This window comes from Phyllostomus hastatus, unplaced genomic scaffold, assembly GCF_019186645.2.
Source record: "Phyllostomus hastatus isolate PE091 unplaced genomic scaffold, TTU_PhHast_1.1 phas_contig_58, whole genome shotgun sequence".
Lineage (NCBI taxonomy): Eukaryota > Metazoa > Chordata > Mammalia > Chiroptera > Phyllostomidae > Phyllostomus > Phyllostomus hastatus.
The window spans coordinates 57246827-57269058 of NW_025333916.1; the positions used below are offsets into that span (position 1 = coordinate 57246827).

The following is a 22232-nucleotide window of genomic DNA, read 5'->3' on the forward strand; positions in this document are numbered from 1 at the left end:
GGAGGAGCCCGCCCCAGCTAAGGTGTCGGCTCTTCTGGAGGGATAACTGGGAACGCTCCACCAGAAGAAACTTAGATGTTAGAGCATCGCCCTTGGCACCCTGAGAGCGGGCTGCAGAGCTGGTTCTTGCTGTTGTAATCACCGACATCTCCCTGGTGGGCCTGAGGTCGCAGTGAGGGTGGCACCGAAGGAAGGGACACAAGGACCTGGACGGAGGGGGGAACTCGAGCAGCTGCTGTGAGCCGCGCTCCCCGGGGACAGGCAGGCCTGGAAGGGATGGTCCCACGGGTGTAAGCAGGAGCTGGGGCCTGGCTGTGGGTATCATGAGCAGGGCCGGATGGAGACCTTAGTTCTCCACGGCAGCTCGGAGGCAGGGCCGGGGAGCCGGTGCAGACGTCACCCAGGGGAGCCCTGCTCTGCACTCTGCACACTGTCTCGCCCTGAGCCATCCTGGTCTCACGGGCATTAATCCTCCAAGAAAAGAGAAACCAAATTCTCGCTGGTAGAGCATCCTCAGGATGCCGGGTACTGTCCGCCCCAAACCTTAGTCGATACTCACAGTGACACAAGCTGACGTGCCTTTGTGGAGAAGGGCCACGTGCTGAGTGGTTTGCCTAACCTGCAAAGAAAGCCCTCGCCACAGGCGCGCACCTCCGCGCCGCCGCCCTCAGAGCCACTTGGGGGCGACTCTTGGGGTCCTTTGGAAGCGGCTAGGCCATTCTTCGTCCTTCCCCAGAGTCATCCTCCCCCTGCAGAAGCGGCTCCATGCCCACCGTGCTCGGAACACCATCCAAAGCCACTACACGTGGCCAGGCCGGCTGCCCTGGTGTCGCTGTCCTCCCGCTCCCTCTCGCCTGCAGGGCCCGCGCCGACTGAGCTCCCCGTGCCCCCCCCCCACCTGCTGCTGGCTTCCTTTCCCTCCACGCTGCTCCCACCTGCAGAGGTCTCTGGGCTCGGTCTGCACCAGCCCCCCCCCCTTCTCCTTCTTTCCGCAGCGACTTCCTGTTGGCATTACCCTCCCCCTCACTCGACCCACCCAGCCTGCAAAACTGGTCTCGGACAGGCTGTCCTTGGAGAAGCTTTCCGTGCCCCTCTGTCCGCCTCCTGTGTGACCCCACGGTGCCCCGGCCTCCTTCCTCCACAGAGCGGGGACACCGGGTTGTCCTTTGTCCTTGCACCGCTGTGTGTTCCTCCGTAGACCGCACACTCCCCCGGGGGGGGCGGGGGGGGGCGGGAATGGGGGTGTGTGTGTTCCATTCTTGCAGCTCTGCCATTCGGCCTAGTGCCTGGTGCACAGTCGGCACCTGAATACATTTCTGTGGCAATGAACTGGACGGTGGCACGAGGCTCCAAACCTGGGGGTGGCTTTTCCAGGGACGGCCCGTCGGGAAAGATCACGGTGGACGACTACGGGGCCAGGACCGGCAAGTCGCCCGGCACCATGAGACAGCTCAACATCAACGGGCCTCTCTACGTGGGTGAGTGACCTGGGGCCGGACCCCAGTGCCGCCCCAAGCCTTCTCGGGGTCGCTCTGTTGGCCGCGCGGGCGCCCCTCCAGGTCGGGCTCCCCTGGGTCAGACACAGACTCGGAAGTAGGAAGGTCTCCGGGCAGTTCATTCTCCCAGGTTCTGAGCTTCTGACGCACGGCCAGGGGCAGGGGAGTGGGGGGGAGGAGGGCAGGAAGCACTTAGATGCTCCTGTGCTTTGGACCCGCCCACCAGGAAAACCCTGCTTCTCTTGTTTGTAGAACAGGAACCTGCTAAATATAGCTCCCTCTGGGCAGGAGGGGCTGGCTTTCTGGCCCCTTTCAGAATTAGCGTGAGCGGTGTTTCTGTGAGTAGCTCGGAACCCGCTGGTGCAGACACGTAAGTATGAGAAGTTGTCTCCATCCATGTCTTTTCTGAATGGGAACCTAACTGAAAGCATTCAACATCAGTGTTTTTCTTCCAGTTTAAGGGGACATTACCTCTAACTACATACTACATTTTATGGACATTATACAGCGTTTGCAAGGTTTACCAGATACTTTGGTTTGAAGTGGCCAACTGGGTCAGAAGTCTCACATGAGTTAGCTATTTATAGCCTCTGGTTGTGTATCACACCGAGTCCAGTCAGCCGGTTCCTTCAAGGATAGTTACACAGCAGATGCTGTGTACGGATCAGCTCGAGGGGCCCAGGGCCCTGGCTTACCTGTCAGCCAAGGGACGCCTTGATCGGCGGGCGCACGCGCGTGTCTTAAGGAGACAGGGCCCCCCTGGCTCACCCCGTCTCCCTCTGGCTTCCCGGCAGGTGGCATGAGGGAGATCGCCCTGCACACTAACAGGCAGTACGTGCGAGGACTCGTGGGCTGCGTCTCTCACCTCACCCTGTCCACCGACTACCACGTCTCCCTGGTGGGGGACGCCGCGGACGGGAAGAACATCAACACCTGTGGAGCCGAGTAACGCCAGCTGGCCTTGCCCAAGGGGCGGAGCCTTCTGTCCTGAGAACCCCCGAGGGGGCCCCGGCCCCTGCCGACACCGTATATATATACGCTGAGACACGGGGGCCGGCTGCGTTTGTTCTCCTCGAGGGGAAAGTCACCCGACTAGAACCCAGGCAGGAGTCCCTGGGAGGCCTTCCCTGCTGACACTCCATGGGCCAAACCCGACGGGATCTTCCGTGTAGGAGGCGGCGGGCTCTGTCCGTTCAACACGCAGCGGCTGCCGGAGACCACACGCCAGGCCACCCCGGGGCCGTCAGCTGTGGCTCAGTGACTGTGCAGTGACTCATGGCGCGTTAGACAAAGAGAGAAAAGAGAGACCCAAAGGGCAGTATTAAAATACTCCTCTCCCTCCCTGACTCATGATGCTTACTGACAGCAGGATGACTGTGTGACCTTGAACCTGGAATTTCTCACCTTGGCCCATAAATTATTGGGATTAACCCCTTCCACTCCTCACGGGCCGTTTCAACGTGCTCTGACTCTCCCAAGGAAGTCAGGGGGAGGGGAGACTACTTGTAGACTCGTAACCGTAATGCTGCCCCCTGACATTTACCCTTAGTGAGAAGCCCCTACTTTTTATGATGTTAATCTAAGACAGTGGGCACCCTGATTTTGTAGTGTCCTTTTGTATGTGTATATTTTTATAGCTGCAGAGTGTCCACACAGCGTAATTTTGCAAGTTTGGGTGGCCAGCCCTGAATTCTTTGCACAGTTCCCAAAAATGTTCTCCCAGAGGAGGCCCGTTGGGGCCCTTAGTGGTATACGTGGAGTGGGGCAGGCCACTCAGGGTGGCCATTGTCTTGGGGAGCTGACCATTGTCCTTTGGTAAATGTCGACGGCTGGAGGAAATGAACGGGAAGCTTCCCAAACAAGCAGATTAAAAGGTACATGTGTTCTCGGGGGTGGGGGACAAGGGCACTTTCATTTTTGTTTCCAGCGGGGAGGACTGTCTGTGGGTGGACTTGGATAAAGGAGATGATGAAGGCTCACGGTCATTCATTCGGTCCTTCGTTCCCCGGCGGAGGTGCCGGTGGCCCCTGCAGAGACCACACCCAGAAGCGGAGGCTGAGACCATTCTCGTGTCCAAGGCTGTGCAGGGGGTGGACAGCAGGGCCACCAGCGGTCCCTTTGCTATGCACTCATGTGATGCTGGTGACCGCTGGCTCGCCAGCAGACCCCCACGGCAGGGCTCGCGGGGGGAAAGGTCAGATGAACACTGACCCAAGGAGCGGGGAAACGAACGTGACCCAGCACACGCAGAAGCCTGGGTCTGGTCCCAGTCCCGGCTCGACTCCGGTCCATGCCGCATTCCCGTGGCGAGGGCGTGGGGCCTCGTGCAGGGCGCAGCTGCGCACACAGTGAGAACTCGGCAAAATGAGGAAATAAACGAGAGGCGCTCACGTTGTGCTTCCAGCCTCTGGCTCCTCTCTGGGGGACCCTTTGATGAGCAGGACCCTTCTTCCCGGAGGAATAATGGTGGCGAAAACAGTAATAGTAACAATAATTCATCCCCTCCTGCATAGGTCTCCTTGCAGCGCGTGCAGTGTGGGAAAGGCCACAAGGTAGCAAGCGGGTTGTACCGCCTCCCAAACACCCTCACCTCGTTCCCTCTCCGTGGAGGGAGGCTGCTCGGGCCAGTCCCCCCCAAGATGCAGCAGAGAAGCTTTCACAGCACGTTTTGAATCAGTTGCCTTCAGCCAAAAAATCTCTGTGACTGTACCACAATGTCCTGCTAGCCCAAGCCAGCAGAGCTGCGTTACAGATGAGCTGTCGTTCCGTGCGAGCGTCGTCCAGAGGAGCATGCAGTGACCCAGGGCTGGGGGCTTGGCCATGTGTGAGGCGGAGGAGGGCTCTGAACCAGCGACTTGGGTGGGATGCGGGGGGGAGGGGCTGAAAGGGGAGGGGCCCCACACGGTGACGGGTTCAGGGCAGCGCAGATCCTGCTGGGGGGAGTGAGGGCTGCAGGGTGCGGGGCCCTGGGAGATGCTGATCACATGGGTGGTGGCTCTGGTTAGGAGAACGGGGTCAGGAACCACCTGCCCCCCAAGCTAGGAGGAAGGCTCTCTGACCCCGGCAGCGGACGAAACCCGGGAGATGTGGGGTGACTTTGTACGGCAGAGAAGGTTGTGAGGACAAAAGTGTGTCCTGAAGCTGAGGGGTCAGCCCTGGGTTCAGAAGGCGGGAGGGCCGAGATGGCCGGAGCCGGGCCTGAGGGTGCCCCCGTTTTCCCTCTGAGTGCATCTGCTTCCTACAGTGATGCTCGTGACGAACAGCCACACAGCCCCCGAGGCACCCCAGAACACGTGTGTGTGCCGCTTGCATGCCTTGAGGGGCCAGCTGGGCAGCTCTGCTGACCTGGGCTGGACCCTTCCCTCGCGAGGCAGTCGGCCGGCTGATCTGGGACGGCCTGGCCTGAGGCGGCGAGGTGACTTGAGTCAGTTCCAGGTGGCGCTCGTGCGTGCCCCCTTGGGGGACCCGCGGGAGCCTGCGCGCCCTCGGCAGGAGGAGGGCGGAGGTGAAGAGCACTGGAGGAAAGGTGGGAAGCCTCGTGCAGCCGGGGGTTTGGAGCCACCTCTTCGTAGTCACAGTCCGCGGGTGCGAGAGATGAGAGGACAGACCCCGTCCGTCACCCCCTGGCCAGGGGCACGGATGCCTGGGGGGGGGCGAGACCTCAGCGCCCTGAGTGCTGCGAACCCAAGGCGCGTGCTGCTGGGAGAAGTGGTGTCACCGTCCTTCTGGGGGACCGCTGGGCTTGGGGACGGGGGTCTGTGAAGCCCTCAGTGACTGGCCCAGCATTCGGCCCTCCGCCACCTCCTGGGCCACCTCCTGGGCCACCTCCCTGTGCTCCCTGTTCCTCCACCGGTTGTCTGCCCCTAGGCCATGTGGTTGATCCCAGGAGGGGGACTGGCAGAAGGGAGGGGTGGGGGAGGGAGGGGGAGGGGTGGGGGAGGGGTGGGGGAGGGTGGGGCAGCCAGAGCACTGGGAGGCCCACACGTCCTCCTCCTGCCCAGGAAGAGCACGGAGGAGAGGCAGGGGTTCGAGAAGAGCTCCGGCCCGCCATCAGGGTCTGGGACCACCGCCCCCAGCACTGCCCATGTGTTCCACGCAAGGATGGCTGGAGGGCAGGGTGCGGGAAGGGGCTGTTCCCGCGTTTCCTATTACAACCGACCTTCACAAGCCCTGCGTCCTCTAAGCCCGGCCCTGGGGTCGCCCTAGTCCCCACGCCCCCCTGCCCACCCCCTCAGGAGCGATCAGGCACCGGGCAGAATGCGGCCTGGCTCCCCGCCCCCCGCTGTGTGCCTTGGCTTCCGGAGCCGGCCGGGCTCCAGCCCGCGGGGCGGCTCCAACACAAACAGGCTCCGCTTCCCCTGCCCCTTTCCTCCCGGCTTCCCTCCCGCCGCCCCGCCGCCCCGCCCCCGCCCCGCGTGGGAGGAAGGGGCTCGGAAACGTGCCCGGAGCTGGCAGGCCGGCGCTTTCCACTTGGAGGAAACACTGCATTTTTCACCTTTAACCTAGAAAAAGACGGTTCTCAGAAAGCTTGTTTTTAGCACTGAGAGTTCCCAGAGGAAGAAGAATGGGGAGTTGGGGGGGCGAGGCGGGGCGGGGGGGCTTGGCAGCCCCTCTCAGGCTCTGACAGCCAACCCTTGGCCTCAGAGGCTGCTGTTCCCGGGGAGGGGGGCCCTGGGGGGGCAGGGCAGGCAGCCTGTGGAGCACAGGGGACAAGGCAGGCGGAGAATCCCAGCTCTGGTGGAAGGCGGTGGAGACCTCGGGACCGGGCTCACACACAGCAGGAGCCCCTCCGCTCCCTTCCTGCCCCTTCTGCGGCCCCGTCCAGCAGCACCCTGGGAGGGGGCGGGGCGCAGCCCCCACCCCAGGTGGGGCAGGGTGTGCCTGCCCTGAGTACTCCCTCTGGGACGAACCGCCCCCCCCAAAGGAGCCTACAGAGGAGAGGGCTGCCAGCACAGGGTCAGAACCAGAACCCCAACTCCAGGCTTGGGGCCGCTCCGGCCCTCCCCCGCGGAGGCATTGCCCAAGACGCAGAGCGGGGTCATTCAAGGACACGTCCACCCCGGATCTGCAGAGCACGCCCTGCCCGCAGCAGGGAGAGGCCAGCCTTCCTGAGGCCGTGAGGTAAAGGCTCTGAGGTTGACAGGGGGCCCGTGGGAGGCTGCAGCTTACAGGTGGCGGTGTTCCGGCGGCCAAGCGACTGAGCAGCTCAGCGCAGGGCCTGGCTTCTGGGACGGCCCTGCGAGTAACCGCACTTGAACCTCACGTTCAAAGAATGTTCTGAGTAACAACCTTCCCGTGAAGAGGGCCAGAGCAGATGGGCATGGCCCGTCTGACTCGGGAAGACAGAGGCTGGCCAGGAAGACAGAGTCCCACTGCGAGGACACAGCCATGACCCTTGGTGGGGAGCTCGCCTCCCCCTGCCCCTCACCTTCAGATGCAGCTGCCCAAGGACTTGGGGGCGCTCGGCAGAGCTCCGGGGCTCCCTCGGGTGCCCTGTCCTTGGCAGCATGGTCTGGTGGGGGAGGGGGTTGGGCATGGGCCAGCTCCTAGTCACAGCTCCAGCTCCTCCTTCCAAAGTGCTCTCACGGCAAGGACTGGGGCTGAACAAACCTGCCAGCAGGCCAGAGCTACTCCATCAGAATGGGGCTCAGGGTTCCAAGTCTCGGCCCTTCTCTCCTGTGCCTTCTTCTCCACAAATAACCTCCAGGGCTCAGGGGAGCTTGTTGCAAGCCATTTCCAAGCAGCAGGCAGCTCCCCGGGGCCCTGCCTAGCCCGAGGGAGGCCGAGGGCTGGAGGAGCAGGGCGGGCCGCGGAGAGAGCTCCCCTCCTCGCCTGCCCTTCCTGCCCGCCTTGCTGAGGCTTCTCTGTCCTAGAAAGTGCGCGGCTCCTGGAGCGCTGGTCTTTTCCTGGAAAGACGTGAAAGGAACGCTCTGTCTCGGCTTTTTGGGATGAGGTTCCTGCTTTCCTACTGGCCTGTGTCTGTCTCTCCGACTCGCAAAGGCACAGGAATCCCCGAACATGTGGTACGGCCTCCCCCAGGGCTCCACGTCCCCGCCAGGGCCCAACCGCGAGGCCGTGGCCTCGCTGGACAGCCTCGCACCGAGGGGCTGCAGCTCCCACTTGGCTAAAAGATGACTGGGATTGCAATGTCTCTGAGGAGGAAGGCCAGGGAAGCTCAAGACATTTGTTCATATAATCAACCCATTTAGGAGCAAAAGTAACAGGCACCACGCCAGGGCATTAGCTGCGGAAGGCCTTGTGAGAAACCAGCCGCAGACAAGCAGAGGCAAAGTAAGGGGCTCTCGGGCCCAGAGCTGTGGGCCATGTGGTGCGTGGTGGTAAGGCCTGCTGCAACGTCTCAATTACACACAATGCATTCACGAGATGTATGGATGAAAATGCACACATTCCCATAGGAAAGTGTCCCACAGGATAAAATAAAACTTTCGTTAAAAATAGCTAATGCAGCCCTGGCTGCTGTGACTCAGTGGATTGAGCGTGGCCTGTGAACCAAAGAGTGACCAGTTCAATTCCCGGTCAGGGCACATGCCTGGGTGGCAGGCCAGGTCCCCAGTAGGGGGTGTGGGAGAGGCAATCACACACTGATGTTCCTCTCCCTTTCTCCCTCCCTTCCCCTCTCTCTAAATATAAATAAAATCTTTTAAAAAAAGAAACAGCTAATGCTGAGTAAGAAGATGGTGTGATTTTTCCTTTTTCCTTGTGTCTGTTTTCCAGTTCTTCTTCAGTGAGCCTGTAGTGAGTATCTATTGTTTTGCCCACTCAGAATGTCGCCTTCCTTGTTTTAGGGGACTGGCTGTCCTCCAACGCGAGTGCGTGGTTCTTGTGAAAGCGGCCCTTGGGGAGGTGTGGCCGGAGAGAAGGAAGTGTGGACACAGAGAAGAGACACGTGCTGCCTCTGGGAGGAGCGTGGGCCCCAGGGCTCGCCCATCAGAAGGAGAGGCCTGGAGTCGAGCATGGGTGGTCCGCCTCCCGGAGAAGCAGGCAACAACCGAGGGAAGGGCGGTGGGGACGGGAGTGGATCCCTCGGTCACGCAGAACGTCCGCCGGCAGGACACAGAGGACCTTCCCCAGGAGAATGAAAGGAATTCTGGAGTGGGGAGGAGTGGGGGAGGGGGTGGTGGCCGGTTTCGGGGCAGGGGCAGGAGAAGGGATCTAACCTGTCCTCACTTCAGACGCAGCCCATTGGTCCAGGAGACAGAGGGAGAAGCACTCTCCCCGAGGGAGGACAAAGGGTGACGGGCTCTGGCCCCCACGTGGGGCTCCCCCCGCCCCCCCCCCACAGTGAGCCTGCCAGCTTTTTGACGGGACCCCAGCGTTCCACAGCTGGAGACCATTCCACAGGAGGACAGCCTCTGCGAAGTAACGCATCTCCAAGACCCCGGGAAACTCGGGAAGCCACTCCCCTCCCCCACCCCCGGGCATAATGATTGAAACAACGTTTATCAAGCGCGTGTGACGCAGCAGTGGCTGCGCCACGCTCTGTGGACGCGGCGGTGGCTGAGGCTTTGCGCCCTTCCTATGGGGAGCTCAGCGTCAGGCTTGCGCTCGGGGCGGGGGAGAGGGGCCCGCACTGTGGGGGCCAATGCCTGGGGCCCCGGGGCCCCGGGGAAGGCTTTGGTGGGCCAGCAAGGCTTCCCCTGGGGCTGAGGACGGGCGGGGGCCGTGAGCGCCGCGTTCGGCCACGCGGGATCCAGCCCCGCGGCGCATCCGGGAGGCCTTCTGGGTAACGGATGTGGATTTGGTCACCTTCTGGAGCCCCTCACACCCCCTGCACTCACCGTCCACAGCAAAGCCTGACACGTGAATCGAATGGCGCCCTTACTCCGCCGGACGGGCACTGCCGACAGCCCTGGCGCGTGACCCATGAGGACAGAAACAGAGCATCTGCCCCGGCTGGAAGGCGTGCGCACCTGGAAGGTGCTGACCGGAAGTCGGGTGTTGCCGAGCTTTGTCTAGGGGGCGACGCGCACACTCCCTGGAGCCCTCACCGCTCAGGGAAAGGACCTCACTGCTGGGAGCGGAGGAGAACGAGAGGTCCAGGATCTCCTCTCTGGCCACCCCGGCAGTGAGTGGTGTGACCTTGGCCCTGACCCGGTTCTGAGCAGCTCAGGTGGGGCAGCGGTGGCCCTGGCCCCGAAACCTGTGTTCGCCCCCGTGGGAAAGGACAGGAGCTACCCCCCCCACCCGCCGTGGCGGTTGAGAAAATCAGACTTCAGGCCCATTTCTGAACCGTGTGGATCGTCTGTGCTTGCCTACGCTTGCAGCTGGGCGGTTCAGAGCCAGGGGGGCCCAGTCGTTACTGCGCTGCCTCTTCAAGGTCCCCCCGGCTGGCCCGGCAGCCCCGGAGGAACGAGGCACGTGGGAGCCAGGGCTGTGTGGGCGGCACTCACTGATGGGGGCGGGGACAGACCGTCCGGCTCGGCTCTCTCTCGGAGCCTAGCCTCGGCCTGGGCTGGAGACCCTCCTGCAGCAGTGAGGACGCTGGCTGCGGGCGTGAGGGGAGAGACTAGGTCTGAGCCGAGACCTGACGTTCTTCCTCACCTGTCGGGTTGGGAGGCAGGAGACAGGTGGGCGGCTCTGCACTCCAGGTAACGTGATCCCGGCTCAAGGGTTTGGGAGATCCGTCCTCCTCAAAAGCTTTTCTTGTCTCTTTAATCTGACACTAATCGCTCTGGGATAAAATTAGCTCCAGTTTAATCCCCAATCAGTTCAAGACGTCTCTTGTTGCTTCGACTTCTCTGTCCTTTTAATTCAATGTCACCGTCTCTCCCAGGGAGGGGGTGGTGGATCGAATTGTCAGGCCATCCAAAGAGAATTCTCACACAGCTCCTTTGTACAGAATTTGAGTTTGTAAGCTGACCTTTCGGTGTCCTGTAGCATACCATACATTAAAAAGATGATTCATACATCACTAATTCTCTTTCCCCTGGAATGAATCGGGACTCCAATTCCTCTTGGAGTTGTTGATGGTGCTATTTTGGCTCAGGAATTCACCATCCGGGAGACAAGTGATGCATCGAGACCTCCCTGAAGGGCAGACCGTAAGCATGAGCTCTGCTAGTGCTTACATATGAGCATGCGTCACAGTGAGTTTGAAATCCGCCTACAGGTTCTTCGGGTTGCGTCCAGGTCCACTCAGAGTTCAGCTGTTCCTCTAAGGAAGCCACATACGAAGAATTAATTCCTCCCCTTATCTTAAATAACTTCTAGTTAAGGTCAACTCATACTTGAACACTTTTTGAGGTTTTGCTGAATGACTGTATTTCCAAATTCAACAACTTGCAATGAACTTTTGATACATTCCTCGAATCTCCAGAAATGTGGTTATCTTTATGGGAAACAAATGAAAAGCAATGGTTGAAGGACCAGTATTTATTTTATAAAGTTACATTCCAGCCCCAGCTGGCATAGCTCAGGGGACTGAGCTCGGGCTGCGAACCAAAGTGTCGCAGGTTCGATTCCCAGTCAAGGGCACATGCCTGGGTTGTAGGCCATGACCCCTAGCAACCGCACACGGATGTTTCTCTCTCTCTTTCTCCCTCCCTTCCCTCTCTAAAAATAAATAAATAAAATCTTTAAAAAAAAGTTACATTCCCACTCTTTGATTATTTTTGTGCTAACTTCCCTGGTAACTAGGAGAGAGATTTAAGGGAACATATGAAAGGCCATGCCAATGGCATAGCAGTAAAAGCATTAAAAGTTTAGTTTAATTTTTACATGTCTGACCACTGCTGCTCTTGGGTGATGGGACCAAGAGTATTAACAACAAAGCAGATGCCCCTTTTTCTGAGTGCGAACACTGGAAGGAAAAAAACAAACAACAACGCCCGTGTTTATCAGTGTAAGTTGTAAGAAAATATATTTATTTTTTTCCATGACAATACTACGATAAAACTGTTAAATACATGCATGTTTTAAAAACAGACATAAGTAACATCTTTAGGAGTTAACAGCCAAGCATACTAGTTTTACATTTAAGGTCTCTTAGTGATAGGTTACTTATATTCTATGTTCTCGCTATAAACATGTTTTTCAAAAGATACTGAAATTAAAGTCTGAAATTATACAATGATATAAAATGACCAAATTTTCCATTCGAATGCAACATACTCTCCAAATTTTCACCAGGCAGAAAATACTTGTCATCTGTGTAAATTGAGTTGTTTTATTCCATATATTAAACTCAGATTTCTGCGAATCAGACTGAATCACACAAATACTCTACAACCTATTATGGTTTGCTTCCTATATATGTGTTTAAATGTTTCCTTATATGACTAAGCATGATCTTTAGATACAGAACATCACGACTGATCACTCGGGTCAAACCCGAGGTCTGCAGTGGTAATGTTGCAAGAAATGAGAAAGGGGGCAGTTTTAGGTCTGCAGTTTCTCCCTGTCTTTCAGCTACATTTGCACACGCCTGACCAAACAAAAACACTAGTAAACAGTTGCTAGTATTTATTAAAAAAAATTGAAAGTATTCAACATATACCATCCCTTTTGAAAAAAAAAAACATTCTACAGACAACCTCATAAAAAAACAAAAACTTGTATCTGTTCACAGTATGTGTATTTTGTAAACAGGAATTCACTATAATGCGATTTTGAAAGTAAAAATGTGATTTCCTAGCATTGGAAGAACTTATGGCCAGCTAAAAAGTAATAACATTCCTACTAAAAAAAAGTTATGTTATTTCAAAATGATCTGACCTATGGACATACTTCCTTCAGGCGGCACCATCTCAACTTCAGGATGTCTTTCTTTCCAGGCCGGGCTTTTCAAGCAATACTGAACTGAAATGTTTTTTTTGTTTGTTTTTAAAGGCCGTGTCCACACTTTCCCTAAACATGGTGTTGGAAGACAAAAATGAAATGGGAGTATATATCATAAATAATGGGGAGAAAAGTATTTGGAATCAAATGGGGGGGCACAATATTTGAAAAAAATACATGAAAATGATTGTTCGGTATTGGTTTTTTTTTGATCAAAATGCAAAAACACCAACGTCAAACCCAACAGCTAACTTGCCCATGTTTTAGTAATAACGGTGTTACCACCAGGAGATCTTCTGATGTTTTATGATACGCCACAGGAATGCTTAGAGAAAACAGTAAGTTCAGAAATTGAAAGTTACTCATTTGAAGTGGAATAACTCTAGAGGGAAGCACATTTTCAGTGTGTATCAGGGGACTCAATACTCCTCAGTGAGCCATCCAATCAGAGGCACAGAGTATTTCTGGCTTAAGTGCTGCATGGGGTCTACGCTGCTATCGCTTTATTTTTAGAAGTTCTGACTGGCTACCGCAAAGGCAATCTTGGCAGAGATATGCAAATATCACATAATCAACTTCCTTTTTAATTAGATTATTAATTTTTTACCCATTCACATCTCTTAGTTTTGGGGGCGAGTTACTGCAACCAAAAAGTAATGTAAATCGCTGCTTGTTTGTATCTGGTTAACATTTAATCGGTCATCACTTAAGAGGTTCTGAATTTTTTGTTTCTATGGTTCTTCAGCTAGGCACTTACACACAAAAACATCCAGAGAGGGTTTTCTTCTCAAAATTCTACTTTGGATTTTCATGAAAGTGTTGCGCAGTTAGCATGTGTCTTGCATAGGTAAACTGTGTAACCAGGACACTTGTAATCCAAAATATTAACATTCTTAAGGGAGGGACGAACAAGCACGACTTGTGGTTACAAATAACCCTGACGTAATGCAGCAATTACACAGATTCGGATGTATTCTCGATCAAATCACACCCCCCAAACGCCGCCCCCCACCATATGCTGCCCTGCGTACCGTCTGGACACGGCTCAGCCGACAAAAAACTACGCATGGAACCTGCACCATGTGCCTAAGCTTTGGAATCAGCCGATGACCCCACGTTAGTCTTGAGATGCCCAATTTTACCCTTCCAAACTAAAAAAGATTTCATCAAGGATACACAGATTTTAACAGAAAACAGCAAAAACTGCATTAAAGAAACAAGCAAAAAGCCTTCTCAGATTATGTGCTGGAGCACCAGAAGATTTTGAGATAAACCTTTCCTGCATATGGACATGTTAGGGAGTCCTTGAATTCCGAAACACCCTAAGATCGACTTCACATTTCTTCTGGGAGAAAGTAGGCCTCGGTCCCCTTGACTACACACTACATCCGTTCGAATCCAGAAAGGACAGCAACGCCCTTTACGTGCGGGTGGTATGAAGACGACTAAGAAGCTGTGGGACTCATCACCCACAAGAACACAAGGTGCACGGAAGGGCTGAGAATGTGACTTTGGCCACGGTGTTTAGGACGCGCCGTTCTCAGTGCCACTCCTCAAATCCACGCGCCGTGACGGCGAGGCTGGCGGGACTGCGAGGCTGGTGCTCCCGCCCTGGGACTTGCCCGTGAACGGCTGCTTCTGGGCCAGAGCTGCAGGAACAGAGCTCCTCCACCCCGAGCCCCGAGACACACCTGGCTCTGCTGCCCAGGCCTCAGGGCTGCAGCCTCAAACCCAGGCTCCACGCACCGAAGGCTCTGGTCGTACACGGGCCCACACCATGCAACACATAACATAAAGGGTCTACCTGGTGTCAGAAGCCTACCCGAGTCTTCTCCGATATTTGCGTACCCGGCAGTGTCTGTTTCGGAGGGCCACTCACGAGAGAAACAGGTGGAGGGGCCGCCAGGACCTGCCCTCCTCACAAGGGAGGCCTGACGTGGCGCTGGCCGTGAGAGGCGTGAAAATGTGTTCTGTTTGTAACACTGCGCAACACATGCAGTGGGCGTAATTCTTGGGCAGGGAGGAAGGGCTCCAGGGCCGAAGGGAGGTCACCGTGAGCCAGACAGATGGACCATTACGCAGAAGGGCGCTGGATGCAGACGGTCACGGCGGAACGCGCCAACGCCGAGGGCAGAGACCGCGCAGTCACCTCCGGTCTTTCCCATGACCGCAGTTCAGTGGCGCTCGGACCCAGGAACTCCCACCTTCGCCAGCTCTCAACCTGCCTTTGAGAGACGGACCTATTTGTTTCAGTGGCGCCTGAGGCACGAGCTGGGGACAAGAGGCATCCTGATGACCAGCTTCAACAGGGACAGGAGGCAGCCCCAGGTCTCGGGGTCTCCGGTGGTGACAGCCACGGGAAGGAGCCCAAGGGAAGAGGTAAGATGGGGGAGCGAACTCCGTTGTGGGGTGGGGGGGGGCTCTGGTTTGATGCCTGTTTCATTGTTGAAAATCTCTATGAGCTATGACGTGGTTTTAATACGCTGTGTGGGTAGGTAATTAATTCTATTTTATGTCACGAAGCTCAGGAATTTAGCTGACTCCTAGCAGTGAAAATTCAGGATTCGTAACAGAGTACCTACACAGACTTTGTCCTTTGTCACCCTGTGGCTTTTTTCCACGACATGGTTTTTATAAAGACAGACACATTGTCAAGTGCGGGGAGGGGAACTGATCCGTTACGTAGAGATACATTAGAGAACCTCGGGTAATTTAAAAAGGAAAAGAGAAAGAACAGGCATATCTAGACTTACTCAGCTATTTCAGAATTGTAAGGACTCTTCCCTTAAGTATCCAGAGACAGAACGCGTAGATGACCTGAGGGCAGGCACACTGTCAGACACACTCTGTAGCTCTCCGTCTGCCTTTCTAAGGACCACGACCCGTCCAGACATCCCTGGCCAACACCAAGGGCCGCCGAGGATGCTGGGAAGATGCCCAGCTCTGGACAGTCTGCCCGTCCACTTGAATGGGGGGGGGCTCTCTGACATCTCATGCAAAATAGCCCTTGAGAAGCATTTTTCTTTCTAGTTTATATTTAAAAAAAAAAAATAGCTGAGGTCTGGACCGAATCGTCTGGACTGATGATCATGTGAGAGAGAGGAGCAGCCGAGAGGCACAGTCCAGGAGGGACACCTGCCAGGAGGCGTCCCAGCCCCCGCCCAGGGGACCCGGCTCCGGGGCTGGTCGTCCCAGGAGGAAGGGAAGCCAGTCAGAACTACGCAGACAGCAGACAGCGGAGGCCGCCCGATATTGCTTAGTCGTCTCAAATGGTAAGTCGCTAGAACTGAATGTTTATGAGTGATATTGGTTTTGCTCACATGTTTATGTAGCTGACACTGTGGAACAACGACAACAAAAGACCCAAATTAAAAAAAAAAAAAAAAAAGCAACACCCTAGCTCTGTAGTCTCAGGAATTTAAGTTTGAACTATTAGGGCAGTCACCTGCGATCCGGGAAGCGCGCGCGGGAGTCACAAAACGAACGGCGAGGTCTGGGAGGGCCGACCGAGGGCGGACAGCGCGATTGGGGGAGGGGGGGGCTGCCCAGAGCCGCGCTCGTGTTCCGAGTTTGTACCCCTGAGAAGACGGACCGCCTGACCGCCACTGTACAGTAGGCACAGAAGTCGGCGCACGCCAGCGAACAGAACCGCAAGGAGCTGTCGCTACACCAAACACCGCATCACTTGTTGCCAATGCTGCGGGGAGAGGAGAAGGACGCTACAAGGTTTCACATCTGTGCTTGGTTTTCGTCCGCAGAGGAGCGATGTCAGGCGGACCCGCGCCGGCCCCTGCGCGCCCACGCTTCTCGCCCTCGCCTGCCGATCCGCTGGCGAAGTGCGCGCACGGGAGAAAACCACGCCCACGGAACGGGACGCGGCGGCTGCAAATCCGCGCATCTGCACGCGTGGGCCAGACGGTGTCAGGGCCAGACGGTGTGTCAGGGCCCGAAGTGCTTCTCGGAGGCGGAGGACGTGGGACTTCTTTGGCTCGAATGACAGAAAGCTCCAAGTCTTGAGTTGCGTGGACTGGTGTCTGCGTCACCGTGGTTCGGCTTCTGGGCCACGCGGCAAAGCACGGGAACACCCTCGGCGTCGCCTGCACACGGTGGGGTGGAGTCCACCGCACCGACCACGTGTCGCAGGACCCCGCCCCCCGCCCCCCAGGACGCCCGGCGCCCGCCCACGCGGCAGGGCCGCCGGCCGCGGCAACGACAGCTAACTGAGACGGCAGACGGGGAGGGACGCCGTTAATCGTTGGGCTTGTTCTGAAAGAAGTTTGTGAAGGACCACCCGCCCCCGCCGGACTTCGGAGAGTCCTCGTCCCTCGGGGGGATCAGGAACTGCCGGGAGTTGATGGAGCACGGGCTGCCGAAGGACACGGCCTCGCTGTTGCTGTCCGTGGACCGGGGCGAGTCTGGGGACGCCAGGTTCCACGCGCGCACGCTGGCCTGCGGCCGGTAGCCCGCGGTCTTGTCCGCGCCGTCCTCCGCGGCCGCGTCCTCCGCGGCCGGCGTGACGGGCAGGTGCATCTGGGGCTTGTAGCCGGCGGCCGCCGCTGCCGCGGGGTCGGTCTCCAGCTCTTCCTCCGGCCTTGCCTGGGGCTGGTACATGGACTGCACGTCGATGTAGATGACCTGGGACGCGCCCCCGCCTTCGTCCGCCCCGGGGTTCGGCACCTCCTCCTCGACGACGGGCGGGCAGTAGGACACCACCACCTGGCCCTCGGGGTCCGCCTCGGGGCTCTCCTCTGGGCGCTCGGCCACGGGAGAGACGATCTCCGTGTCTTCTATCTTAGGAACCGCCGCGCGCGTCTCCAGCACCTCCACGTTGTTTGGGGTGCAAGGGTTCATTTCCAAGGTCTTAAGAGCGCTGTTTCCCTGGAAGTAAAGCAGTTTGAAGGCAGAGATTAGAGAGCGCACCAAGGCCGCCGTGACGCCCCTCCTACACCAGGGGGCGTCATTCTATCTATTCTTTCCCATCTGCGTGGGAACATTTGTCTCACTGTTCTGCAGGGCACACTCGAGCAAAGCTACTTTTTCCCCTTACACGTCAATATTATCCTTGCTATGAACAGGAGTGGGGAAAAGAGCATGACACCAACAATTAAAATTAATAATTTTAGAAATTTAGATATTAGAGCACTTTTACTTTTTCAACATGGGTAACATTTTGCATGTTAAAAACTTTTCACAGAAGACAAAAACAAAAACAAAAAGAAAAAGGAAAGCCAGTACTTCAAAGATAAATGGAAACAACATAAAGGATTACCTCACAGACACCCTTCTGAAACTGTAATGCTTTACAATTTTCTGGGTTTGGAATATCAGGGTAGAAGGTTTCTTTTATCCTTTGAATAAAGAATAATTACGTACATTTAGTAACGATAAGACTAGCAGGTAGACAACAAATAGTCAACAAACCACGAGGCTTGCTTTGACATTTCATAAGAATGCTGAAGTTTCAGAGCCTGAGATAAAAATGCAAGGTCGTTTTTAGGGTGGTCGTTAACTAGGACATTCCACACAACGTGCCGAGAGGTTCCAATTTTGAAACTATAAACACTGCTCTTACTTCCAGGGCTACATGGATCTTATGTAAATGGAAAGCGAGGATTAGGACGGGGGTTGTCCTGTCAGGTTAAAAATGAAACACAGGCCCCGCTCGTGTAAACGAGACGTCGGCGCTGCGCACCGCAGAAGCCTGGCGGGGGCCGAGGGGGCGTATCTGCGTGAGGCGGTTCTCCGCTGCTCACGGCGGGCGCCGGGCTGTCAGAAAAAGAAAGGCTTTGCGTCTTCAGCAAAAACGAAACACAAACAAAAACGAGACTTGTTCCGGGCCGCACCACCCTTACAGCTTCTCAGAAGAAGAACGTTATTCAAAATTCCCGCAGGAAAAAAGCTTTGTTAATAATGTAGGTCTGAAATGCTCTAACGTCAAACTCCCTCCTTACTTACATATATATATATATTTTTATACTAAAATCAGTTTTAACCTGTGATTTTGGGTAGTGAGAATATGGTTACCGGGACAGGGAATTCTGCAGTTTCAACCATTACTGTGTTGATGGATAAGCCGGGATCGCAAGAACACGTCCTTGTCGTAAACGGTGGTGTTTTCGAGGCTGGGAGGACAGTCTGCAGGAACACGGCCCTGTGCTCCAGCCCCGCCCACGGCGGACCCTGCCAGTGGACCGCGGGGCCCTCCCTCCAGCTGACCCTCGACCCTCGCTCGGACACACAGTGCTTCCCACTTCCTCTGGAAGATCAGCCTCTTTCCAATTTCTGGGTCCTCACAAAAGTCGCCTTCTTCTCTGCCTGGAACTTTCTCTGCCCTCTCCTTATCCCTTGGGACCCAGCTCGACTGGACTGCCCCAGGGAGGCCTCTCGGGCTGCCCTCACTGCTCACGGCGCCCGGGGCCCTGCCCACTGTGTGCGTACATGCCTACCAGGTGGTTGTGGGTTTACGGCCCAGCTGCCCGCTGCGCTGTGAGCCCCTACGGACCAGGCTCCCTTAGTCACCACTGTAGATACCCCCCTTCTCCTGAGAGGGGCCCCTCATCTCTGCTGACCGAATGAATAAATGACCAGACTGTCTAAACAGGGCGCCAAAAGAAGTGGCACTTTAATCGTTAAACTGCACTTAATCCTGCATACAGCTGTGGTCCTGTTTATACCTGCCAATATCTTTTAAGTACAAATGCTGTTACTTTAAATGATTAGGAAATAGAGTAAGAAAAACATTGATACTTTTTTCCTTTATTAATTTCTAAACCTTTAAATAATATGCAATCTTCTTGCCTAACATTAAATCCAACTTTAATTCTAAAACAAATATTTTTTTTTTTTACTAACTAGCTTCAACCAAAAAAAATGTACTTATTTGTTAAATGTAAACGACATAACCATTCCCGAATGAACGAAACACAGCGAGAGTAAACGCAGGCACCATTACCATTCCCGTTTGCGGTAACAAAGGATGCTGGTCACCACGCCGACCAGGACAGCCACTGCCACGGGGATGAGGATGGCGATGATGAGCCCCACGGCTGCAACGAGAACAGCGCCGAGATGAAACCACCAGTCAGTACAGAGGGCAGCACGGACAGATACTGGACAATATTTCAGTGGGCAAGTGAGAAGAAAAAAATCCTAACTTCAGGTCCGGGGCACTGAAACACTATTAAAACGAAACCTTCGAATGTTTCAAGAAAGTTAGCACGAGCACGGAAGCCGCCAGAGCAGGTCTCTCAGGCTCCGCACCGCTGACCCTGCGGGCCAGACGGCTCTGCGGGGCCCGTGGGTGTGTCGGGGGAGGTGTCGTGCGCACTGTGGGAGGTCGGGCAGCGTCCCCGGGGTCCTGACCACTCGATCCCAGCAGCACCTGCCAGTTACGACAACCCAGAGGTCCCCCGACACTGCCAAGCACCCACAAGGGGGCAACGTCACCCCCGGTCGGGAACCCCACCGTCTCGGTCATTCGTGCGAGGGTGGGCGTGAGCTCCAGCTACGAGGTGACGCACCGAAGTTCCTTTTGCTGCTGACGGGAGAGTCAAGTTCATCGCTCTTCCCGACTTTCCGTCTCAAGTTTGTAAGTTGTGCTTAACACTTTTTTTTTTTTGAATATTTCTTTTACTCTTCCCTGGCTATGTTAAAAGCCACAGAATAATTAGGGCAAAAAAAACCCAATAAACTGGGTGGCCCTTAATGTACACTCAACATGAATCTAGATCTCCAGACCTCAGATGTGTGCTTAATGCGTTCCTTTCTCAGGGACCCACTAGGAAATGGCTTCGAATAACAAGAATACACGGCCCTTTAACACCGCCTTGTACGCACTGTAGAAACGCAACAAAACATGAAATTTAGAGAAGGGGATGCCCGCGCAAACAGAAGTTGCCGCAAACAAACACCGTGCGCCTCGGCGCGGGGAGCATCCCCGGGGGAGCGCGACTCACAGTTCTCCTTCGTCACCACGAACATGCTCTTCCCCGGGCCCAGGCCCCCGTTCGTGTAGGCACGCAGGACCAGGTGGTAGCTCGTCCGGCCCTGAAGGTCAGCGATTCTCAGGGTCTTCTGGGAGGTGTCGGTGATGTTCTTAACTTTCACGTCGGGACGGCCTGGTTTAAGGTGGGGAGCATCATGGTTACTGGTGGCCTCGGCGATTTCAACGCATGGGCACACGCAGCTGCCACCCCATGCACGCCCCTGAGGCCCGCAGGGCCGGCCGGTACCAGCTCTGCCAGTCGGGGGGAGCCAGGTGAGCTCTATTTCAACCTCCCTGAACCTGGGCGTCTCCAACTAATATGCAACAGGATATCAGGACCTTATCTCATGGGGACTTTCGGCGTTTTTTTTTTGTTTGTTTTTTCCTAAACTCTAATTTTAGTGACCTATCCACCATGTCTCGCTGGAAGTCTAGGTGCTAGAATTTTAACTGGGTCAAGTGCAACATCCCCGAGCATTTGAGGACAATGACACCAGGCTCTGGGTGGCTGTGGAGTTGGATCTGCAGGGCTTCGCTCCTCCCCAGGCCACGGGGAAGGTTCAGGAAATGCAGACGCATGGATCTGGGGGAGCAGTGCATGGGTAAAGCGGCCACGTTCGGAAAAGGGCTGAGCTGGTGCCCCTCGGGCTCCCCACGCAGGGACGCACTCTCTGCCCATCAGACTGGTGTTCCATCGTCACCAGCAGTTTTGTTCCGAGGGGAGGTGGTCAAGGGAACTGAAAGCTCTCACACTGATAGATAAGGTGATTCGCTGGTGTTTATGTGGCCACGGGGAAGACACTTCTGACTCCGACAGAAATATAACTTAGGGAAAAGCCACAAGTCTGCACACACGTTTCTGTATCTCCTCGAACTGGAGAACTCTCTCAAGACCTTGGGGCGTCCACGTACCAGTCGAGGACCGGCCGTACTTGCTAAGATCTAGTGGACACACTCGTCCCCAGTTGAGTCAATCAAGTTTCTCGGCTCCTTAAGGCCGTGGCTGACTGTGTGGGAGTGGCGTTTGCCAGGCAACGGGGGAGGCTCCGGGGCCGTTCTCCGGGCCCCTGAGCTTTTCTCCTCCGTTACGGAAAGTCCGGGGAGACTCTGTTTCTGAAGTAACCTTCCTGAGATGCTGCGCTACGGTTCACGCCAGACTCGCAAGAGGTGGTCCCTGTGCTGCGGGCTTGGAGTCAGAGGCTTCAGAGTAAACAGTTCACGTGGCTTCTGAGAGACTGCCCTGCACTGACCATGGACTTAAAACCTTAAAATGCTCGTTTTCATACAACGACTACGCTTCCATTCCCTTCTTTTCCAGACAGTTGTGGAAACCAGTATTAAAGCCAGGAGCGGCACTTTCTTTATTTTTTCCGGGGCCGGGGGGAGTGGGTTCATCGAGAGCCTCTAAGTCAGTCGCTTACCTGATTCCAAACCCCGCATCTTCGACGTGTCTCTCTCTCCTTTTTCAAAGTAAAACAAGTAGCCTCTCAAGAAGCCCCTGAGCTCCTCCACAGGGATGTCTTCCCATTTCACCAAGATCGAGTCGGCAGAGGTGTCCTCCACGGTAAAATTTGGAGCGACGATCGGAGCTGTGGGGGTGGGGGGAGCCCACAGTGAGGATGAGTGTGCTGACCCAGAGCGAGACACCCACGGCTGGTGGGGGGCCCAGCCTCGGGAGACACACACCTGCGCTCAGGGTTGCAGCTCTATTTTCCATTCACTCCACCACAAACCTGCCCAGATACTGCCGTGCACTCTGTTGCGGCAAAGCTAGTCACCAGACACACAGAGGCAGGGCTTACCATCCAGGGAAGCAACCTATGCGAAACCTTTAAGCGGCTAACTCATCTGTACTTCCCTTTTCTATGGATAGGCTGGAGTAAGTGCAAATTCCATATTTCTGACATCCGAATCGAGATTTTGTTAATGACCACACATTTGTGAAATATAAACAC

The 22232-nt window shown here is 55.6% G+C and overlaps 2 protein-coding genes across 7 annotated transcripts in view; one reads left to right on the forward strand and one right to left on the reverse strand.

Annotated features, from left to right (window-relative positions):
- Positions 1-3886, forward strand: part of EGFLAM (EGF like, fibronectin type III and laminin G domains) — a 137870-nt gene extending 133984 nt beyond the window's left edge. For all 4 annotated transcript variants that reach the window (XM_045848236.1, XM_045848237.1, XM_045848238.1 and 1 more), the window contains 2 exons: positions 1375-1478; positions 2291-3886. In XM_045848236.1, coding sequence (XP_045704192.1) covers positions 1375-1478; positions 2291-2445 — 259 coding nt within the window. In that variant the 3' untranslated portion in view covers positions 2446-3886. The remainder of the gene's footprint in view (positions 1-1374; positions 1479-2290) is intronic.
- Positions 3887-11349: 7463 nt separating this feature from the next.
- The window catches only part of LIFR (LIF receptor subunit alpha), an 80909-nt gene continuing 70026 nt past the window's right edge, over positions 11350-22232 (reverse strand). For all 3 annotated transcript variants that reach the window (XM_045848325.1, XM_045848322.1, XM_045848323.1), the window contains exons 16-20: positions 21699-21866; positions 20249-20410; positions 19246-19339; positions 17563-17641; positions 11350-17171 (exon numbers count right to left, since the gene is read on the reverse strand). In XM_045848325.1, the coding sequence (XP_045704281.1) occupies positions 16542-17171; positions 17563-17641; positions 19246-19339; positions 20249-20410; positions 21699-21866 (1133 nt within the window). In that variant the 3' untranslated portion in view covers positions 11350-16541. The remainder of the gene's footprint in view (positions 17172-17562; positions 17642-19245; positions 19340-20248; positions 20411-21698; positions 21867-22232) is intronic.